The sequence below is a fragment of the Limulus polyphemus genome, unplaced genomic scaffold (genome assembly GCF_000517525.1).
Source record: "Limulus polyphemus unplaced genomic scaffold, Limulus_polyphemus-2.1.2 Scaffold836, whole genome shotgun sequence".
Classification (NCBI taxonomy): Eukaryota; Metazoa; Arthropoda; class Merostomata; order Xiphosura; family Limulidae; genus Limulus; species Limulus polyphemus.
In genome coordinates, this window is record NW_013666446.1 from 345,256 (window position 1) to 354,231 (window position 8,976).

At 34.8% G+C, this 8,976-nt stretch overlaps 1 protein-coding gene across 5 annotated transcripts in view; it reads left to right on the forward strand.

Annotated features, from left to right (window-relative positions):
• The window catches only part of LOC106460785 (transcription factor AP-2-epsilon-like), a 188,709-nt gene extending 180,249 nt beyond the window's left edge, over positions 1–8,460 (forward strand). For all 5 annotated transcript variants that reach the window (XM_022387580.1, XM_022387581.1, XM_022387576.1 and 2 more), the window contains exon 7: positions 5,847–8,460. In XM_022387580.1, coding sequence (XP_022243288.1) covers positions 5,847–6,141 — 295 coding nt within the window. In that variant the 3' untranslated portion in view covers positions 6,142–8,460. The remainder of the gene's footprint in view (positions 1–5,846) is intronic.
• The last annotated feature ends 516 nt before the right edge of the window (positions 8,461–8,976 follow it).

Genomic DNA, 8,976 nt, shown 5'->3' on the forward strand with positions numbered 1-8,976 from the left:
ATAAGATTATTACACATAGTTTAGTGGTAAGTGTACCATGGTTATCTAAGACATGACAATCTAAGAAAGGGAGTTTGCCATTCTGTTGATTTTCGAAATTAAACTTTATATTGGGATGTTTCACCATTCAAAAAGTGAAGACATTCGTTAAGCGACTCAACATTGTTAAACACCAAAAAAGGCCCATCAACATATTTCCTAGGACTATGTTTGTTTGTTTGTTTTGAATTTCGCGCAAAGCTACACGAGGACAATCTGCGCTAGCCGTCCCTAATTTAGCAGCTAAAGACTAGAGGGAAGGCAGCTGGTCATCACAACCCATCGCCAACTGTGGGATTGACCGTCATGTTATAACACCCTCACGGCTGAATGGGTGAGTATGTTTGGTGGGTTAAGGATTTGAATCGGCGACCCTCAGATTGCGAGTCGAGCTTCCTAACCACCTGGCCATGCCGGCCAGTTAAGACTATAAACAAACTTTTTCATGGAAGCACAGGAAAAGGTTACCAAGGTCTAAAGCAACGCTGAAGCTCATAGCCATTTCACCCAGTGGTTAACAATGTTGATATTATGCCTACCTCCAATTTCTCCTATGTCATCCTCCATTGCTGAAAAGAATTCCAGGTTTAAATGCTAGAATCTCTTGATGTTAAGCTATGGAAATCAGCTCTTAACCCGAAGATCACCTTATTGCCATTACATCTTTAATGTAAAGAAATAACAGAAAGTGATCGTTGAATATGAGGACTAAAAGCTTGGTTAACCCGAATAATATAATGGGTAATATAATGTAAAGAAAGAACAGAAAGTGGTCGTTGTATATGAGGACTAAAAGCTTGGTTAACCCGAATAATATAATGGGTAATATAATGTAAAGAAAGAACAGAAAGTGATCGTTGAATATGAGGACTAAAAGCTTGGTTAACCCGAATAATATAATGGGTAATATAATGTAAAGAAAGAACAGAAAGTGGTCGTTGTATATGAGGAGAACTAAAAGTTTGGTTAACTTCTCATACTGTGAAAGTTAAGGCTTTGAATTCTAGTCATACTATTAGAGATTGACCAATCTTTGATAATGCTTTTAGTCCAGTGATTTTATTTAGATGTTCTGAAGATTCACGTACAAAGAACTATATACATAAATATATAAACTTATTTGATGATACAAGTTCAATTCATAAATTTTGAGTTGGACGGGAATTAATGCCTGTAACGTAGTTTTCAAGAAAGTAACAAAATGGCGTATAAGTGTATATTTTATGACAGAAGCTACCTGATTCCATCCCTAATTTTGAACTACTGGGTCAAGAGGGAATGCATCCATCCAGCAGCACCCTGCAAGCCTCTGTCCAAGCTAAGGGACTGACTGTTACTGTTATAATGCACTGCTAGTTTAAAGTATGGGTAATATTTTTGTGGTATCGTGCAGATTCGACCTAACTCGTCAGTTCTAAGACAGGTTAAACAACACACCCTTGGTGCCGAAGTAACCACAATATTCCAACCATTATATTTTTCACTATGATATAGGTCCAGCTTATCTCTCTTCGGTTAATTTGTGTTCAGAGCTACTTATGTGGAGTGAAATTCTCCGAAACTAATATAACACAATAACACACGTTGATCAAAAACTAATATAACCCAATAACACACGTTCATCAAAGTGTAGATTGAACTGGACCTCCGTTGAACTTAGACTTCGAGATTAGACAGTATTCTGAATACTAAGTTTATTTATTATTAACCGCAATATTTCATAAATTATTAAATGTAAAAAGGATTTATCACTAAATTTCATAAGTAGTTTGACTAGTTTTGTTGTCTGTCTCTGAACATAGTGCTTCAACATAAGGAAAGCGGTGGCGGTGGTATTATTTTAAATCTTACTAAGTTAAACAGCAGGATATATCCGTATTTTCATGTATATTTTAAGTCTTACTGAGTTAAACAGCAGGATATACCTGAATTTACATGTATTATTTTAAGCCTTTCCAAGTTAAACAGTAGGATATATCTGTATTTTCATGTATTACTATTAACTTAAACAGCAGGATATATCTGTATTTATTCTAGTACAACATTAGTATGAGCATGCACGTGTTACAGTGTCAGACTAAAAAAATTGGGAAAGCAGATAGTTTAAAAAGACAAAAGGAAAATACCGACTCGTTAAACATTGTAAACGTTCAATTCTATCGCGTGTGCGTTTCTGCTGGAAGAATTCGTGCTACAGAAAATTTATTATTTTTATGACATTTGCATTTAACAAAAATATTTCTAACGTTATCAACAGCCGTTGGCAGTTAAACAATCGAAAATAGAATGAATGTTTTTGTTGTTGTGTGTGTGGCAAAGCTACTAAGGTTATCAGCCACCATACCTAATTTTGAACTAGCGACTGCAGGGAAGGCAACTGACAGGCAGCACCCACCGTCAACTCTTGGAGTACTCTGTTTTTAACGTCACATTATAACGCCCGCACTGCTGAAAGGGCGAGTATATTCGACGGCAGGCTTCGATCCCGCAACCAACTGAGTGCGAGACGATCATCCTAGAAACCTAGCTAAATAAAGTTATTGAAGTTCCCGAGTAAATTACCCCCCATTGCTGTCCCCTAATTTTACCCTACACAACATATTTAGTAGTTTAGTAATGGTGTGTTTATGAGAGTTGTTTTTACAACACGTTAAAATTATGTGAATGTATTGTGACACTAAAGTAAGAAAAATTATTGGTAAAATATTTTCAAGGTTATTTGTATATTTTTCCTTTTTTTCAATTATTAGAATAACATCGTGCAATAACCAAATTAATATTTAAAAGAAAAAAGATGAAATTAAATAGATCAGATTTATAAACGGTCCAAATATTTTAGATCCACGTCGTAACTACAATTACCAGTTAAAAATGTTAAGCCTAAATTAAGATAATTCAATAATACAAGAAATTAAGAGTTCTATATGGTATCTAAATATATGATTGCTTATCTTATTCTAATGGATTCTAGAGACTGAAATAATCCCCTTTTCGTTTAATAATCTATGTTTATCTTTGTAAATAAGTAATTATAATTCCAGGTTTAATTATATTCAAATGAATTAAGTAAGTATTCTTAATCACTCTGTATTTATTAGAACATTATAAGCATAAAAAATGCTAGGAGCCGATAGAACCTGAAACACAGTGACGTTTTATCTTCAAGCTAAACATTCTAAAATGTTATTAAATTGTGCAGTAAATCGTAGTTGTAAAATATTCATGCAAATTAAAAAAGTAAATTGGATAGTATCCACTCATTACTTAATTGGAGTTTATTGTGTACGCCACAGTTATACGTATGCACGTCTCTTTATAGATATTTTACATCTTATTATATAGTATAAGGCAGACATACTGACATTTGAATACTTCAGTTTAAGCACAGTATCGAACTGGCTAGGAATATGTAGGTGTGAACAAACAGCCACAATCTTCTGAAGCGTATTTAGTTACCTCAGCGTAAATGAAAAGATGAAGGATTTATCTGGACCAGAACGTGATTTTACAAACTGACACTTGCCTGGTTAGTACATTGTATCGAGAAACGTGACTATTGGGTCATTCAATGCGTTTGAAACATGATGGCTGTGCCACAGTGGCTAAATAGTGCTATTTAAACACTAAGTGTGTGATAAGATTATTGGTTTTATTGTTAACTTGCAAATAAATGTGGCAGCTCGTGAAATTAATATTTATTTGTGGTCTCAGGGGGTGTTCTTTAGCGTGCGCCCCCTCCCCTCCCACAACGACCTATGCTCTCGTTTATAGATTATTGGAGGGGACTTACGAATAGACGTTTAATATAATAGTGTGTGCATTTTTACCTTGTGTGGTCTTTTCTTAGAAACAATATTTTCCTATACAGCTGTATTACGATTTTATACATCAGTAAAACTTTAAAAAAGGTATGAAAAATATTATTAACTCATCTGGTAGGGTGGGGTCAGAATGTCCCACGTCGGTTTTTCAAAGTCGATATTCCAACTCAGCTGGTGCTGCCCTCTATCTGTTATTTTCTGTACTATATATTCAATCAGGTCTTGAGTGTTGAGTGGAACGAAAGTGCTTACTGTTGTAATTCTTTGTTGTTGTGGGTCATTATGACCCTACGAGTTTACGAATAAACTTAGTTCCAATATTATAAAAAGTTCATTACTATTACACAGTGTAAATATTTAAACTGCATCCAACTGTAATGGAGTATACTGTGATTTTAATATTTGCTGCGAAATATACTGTAAATCGTATTATCTTATAGTAGTCGTACTTGTGATAAGGTTGTGGTGATCTTATTATTAATTAATTACTATTTTGGTTATTGTACGTGGTAATAACTAATTACTCTAATACTACATTTTGGCTGTTAATCCGCTGCTGTCTTCAGGGAAGATCTGTATTTGTGGTAGTAGTGGCCAGGATTCGATCCTGGATCTTCTTGATAGAAAGGCTGGTGCGTTATTTACTCGTCAACTATTTGAATACTTTCGTGAGGCGGTACACAACTTTTGCTGACTTCTATGCTGGGTTGACAGATTGTGTTAATGGTTTAAAGGATGTAGAAAGCCTAAGAATATCTGTTTCTCCAATGTATCGGAGTCCACATTTACAGGAAATGTTGTCCCCCCCCCCCTCTCTCATTAAGTCTTTACCTGTTTTGATGTGTGTAGTAACTGTGGTCGTATTGTGCTGTGGCTTTTGAAAATGTTTTATGTTGTTTACATGTACTATGTGTGTTTCATAGAGACATCTCATGGGGACGATGAATGTTATTTTCTTCCCGTGTATTCCTGGTGGTTATTTTCTTTATCAATTGCTCAGAGTATCCATTGTTAAGAAGAATTATGGTGCTGCGTTTTCTTAACTAATTCGGTATTACAAAATTTGTTTATTCGGGAAACTAAAACCAGTACTTAACACCCGTCTTTATGTTGGAAAGGTCTGATTTATGGTCAGTATATTTACCAATATCTGTAAGTTTCATTACATGACGAGTCTGCGGTAAGTTTACGGACGTATGGCGCTAAAATCCGGGGTTTGGTTTCCCGCAGTAGACAGATAGTCTATTGTTTGGTTGTGCACCGAAACTGTGAGTCTTCGTAACCATAAAGTATAGGAGTTGGAGTTCGTTTTCTTTACTTCCATTCTGAGTGTATCGTCGGATGTTCAAGTGGTGCATGTAATCTGAAATACACACTACAGACAAGAAAACAGACGTCTGCTACATGATCCACTTAACCGATAACTCGCTCAACCAAGCCAGCAATATTTAGATACCCTTTTTGAAAGTAATGAAAAAATAATTGAATGAAATCTGAATGACCTTGGACAACGTGGGTAGCATCCAGGATCGATTCCCCCCTCTTCCCCCCCCCCCCCCCCGGCTGCTACCAACACAAACACAGTCTTTCTCAATACTTTCCTGAAGACGGCGGCCGGGACGTACGATTGAAATTTTTAGCAATTAGTATAGGGTAATAAATTGAAATTAATAATTGGAGGCTAGGATGATAGTATAGGCTAACCCAATGACACCGATTAAAAGAAAGAAGAAGGCCTCAATATAAAAGCCGATACGCCATCTCCTTTTCTTTCAGATAAAGTTGTAGTTCATTACAGTTTTTAAACCTATTTTGTCTACTCTTCCTAAAATTTCACTGAAACAATGACCAAAAGTTGTAACTTATAACAACTATTAGTAACTTAATTTTACTTTTAGTTGGTGTGTTATGTTTTTTTACTTATGTAGGTTTGATAATGCATTTAAACTTCGTGTTTACGTTTTATTCTTTCTTTTTTTTTCACAGACAAACAATAAAAGAGTTTATTGACCTCCTAAATCAAGACAGGTCTCCTTTGTGCAATACTAGGCCTCAAATAATCTTGGATCCCAACGTCCAACGCCACCTGACGCATTTTTCGCTCATTACTCACGGGTTCGGCAGTCCCGCGGTGGTAGCCGCTCTCACAGCAGTTCAAAACTTCCTCTCCGAATCTCTAAAATACATAGAGAAACAAATGAACAACTATCAAACGTCAACTGTACCTCGTTTAACCTCTGCTGGTAATGGAATAGAAACCAAAAAAGAAGAGAAGAAATAAAGATGACCGGGTCTTGGAGGATATCGGAGCTTCCAAATGCTCAAAAAAATATATTATAAAAAATATTGCCTAGTTGTTACAATGTCAATATCATTCATACAGTTTATCAGAACAGAAATTGTAAAACACAGACGTATATATATGATTGGTGGAAAACAAAAGGGAGGAGGGGGAACGGGAAGACCAAATTGTGTCACTACAATCGTGAGTGCTGAATTTGTAAAGTGTGCACGATGCCACCCAAATTTACGTTCCTAAACACTGAAGATGTAATATCATAAATTTTCAACAACAGTATTGCCATATCATCCTTCATCCTAGCGTATTAGTTGCTACACGCACTCGAATCTTGATTTTCCATGATGTTAACAAAAGTTCACATTAGTTGTTCCGATGGTGAAATGAGTGACACGAAGAGAAAGAATTTTTGTTTGAAGTTGTCTTTATATAATCATTACATGTCCGATGGTTTGCGCGTTCTAAGGATTCGTTGAAATGCAAAAACGCCTCGTGAACAACAGACAATCTTGGTGATTCTGAGGCTCAGCCGAACTTCACATGGTTGTGTTAATATGATCCTTTAAAAGCCAAACTAAAATACACATACATCATTTATATGTATATAATTAACAGACGTTTTCGACTAGAAAATTTTCATATCAGATATGTTATGAAAAAACAACATGTACATTTTTTTTCTTGTTTGAGCAACTTAATTTTGCCAAAAGTAAACACGAAAAGATAAAAATGTGCCACGAAATGATTTTAAATAGTGTAATAAGAGCAACTGAACAATTAAGAAATTAATTATCCTGTTCTTTGTAGGCTTGGAAAACAATGATGAACATAAGTTTTAAATATTTTTTCTAAGTGTTTTTGTTTTCTGTAACCATAAATTTTAATCAAGACTTGTCTGAGTATCTTACCATCGAATGGACCTGATGTTTTCATTCATGTTGAATCCATTCTACATAAATTGAGTTGTAGTTTTTCTTGGAAATATAGAAAGTGAGTATCGGCAAATTTCAAGGAATTAATTTAATTTTTTTATATATTTTTATAATAGTATATAAACAAAAACGTTTGCTACATCAAACCGAAACCTGGTGATGTTTACTTGAATGTTGGTAAACGCTAGAATTTTTCTTCTGTTAACGAATCTTAAAAACATATTTTTTTTTTTTACATGCACATAGTGTATTTTCACCTCAGGTTTATGGTAGATGTCGTACATGTTATGTTGTCCATTTGTTTGTTTGTGATATTAACATGATCTTTAAATTACTTATGTCATTAAGGTGACGTCAGTTATTCGTTGAGCGGTTGAGGGTATAAAAATTTAATCAAGGCATAACTACAGAAAAATGTTTATCTCTTCACCCAGAAAGGTCAGTGAAAACGTTAAGATCAATTTTAAACATCAGTTGCGAAACACTATAGTAGAGCATTTATGGCAGATAGGCTATGAAAACAATCTTGTTTCAAAATAACTGTCGTTAAATCGTATAAATAGTTCTATTTAAAAAAAAACCTTCCATACAGTCCTTATGATAAATAAAGTCACACAACATATATATAAAAATAATCAGTTACGATACAGTCAGATAACGATAAAGGTTGATAAGTTGAAGCACTATCAGAATTACAGATAAACCATAATCACGCCAGTTCTATTATAGAAAACTGCCCACAAGCCAGTATGTTGTATACATACAATGTTATGTTCAAAAATGTCGTACATTAGCCAGTATTATTAAGAACTTCTGATCAAAAGTAAGCTAACTATCAAATAAACGTTCCATTGAAAGAAAATAGAAGAAAAAAATGATGTGGGAACACAAAAACAAATCAATTAAAAATTGGTGAACTTGTTAGGAAAAACAAAACTCTTTCGTTTTATAAACTGTCGTACACCTAAATCAAATAAAATAATTAGGATCATCATGGCTATATTGTAAGAAATAAGATAATGGCAGACGAACATAATCATTACAAATAATGTAAAAGTAAAATGACGTGGCTAATTAAACTGTTATTAAGTTTAACACAGAGCCATATCTTTATTACCCGCTTAGTGTGTCAGTATCATCAGCCATTTTGAAAGATACAAAACTTGCGAATCTGTTGTGAGAAAACAATATTTTACTCGATGACGGAGAACGTTTGAGAAAAAGTTCCCATTCTACACTCAAGTCTAAATGTATCATATTAATGTGTTTCCTTACAAGCTCTAGTCCCTTAAATCACTAGGTCAGTGTTTTAGTTTGAGCAAATTCTTCCATGGTTTTACAGGACATTTTAGAATATCATACTGCGCACGTCTTGACCTTAAACTTAATCATATCCGAAACTAGCGTTATGAAATGTCATTATGTGGTATTTTAACAGGCCCTCACGAGCCAGTGGGGACATTTTTGTTGAAAAACCGGATTGGGTAGTTTTTTTTAAGTTTAACTGAAATTTTTTGGACATTTTTATTGGCTAAAAAGAAGGCATTTCCCCCACATTTTTAGCGTTGGGGCTCCTAAAAGTGATTTGAAGTCATAATGTGACTGAAATCCGTCAGCGCATCAGGAACTTAACGCCCAAGCACAATAAACATGGAAGTCTCCAAACGACACGCAGAGGTATTCAGGAACCTTTTAGAAACTCCTTGGTAGATATTGTGCAGCAAGCCGAGTACAATATTATGCCTGTAAGCTGCTTTCAAAGTGTTCCTGTCTGCTCATCCTACTGCTGACTATCATGATGCTTCGACCTTCCCTATCGAATCGCAGGTGAAATCGTTCGTTCCTCAATTGAAAGCTAAACATGAAAAGATGATAGCAGAAGCAT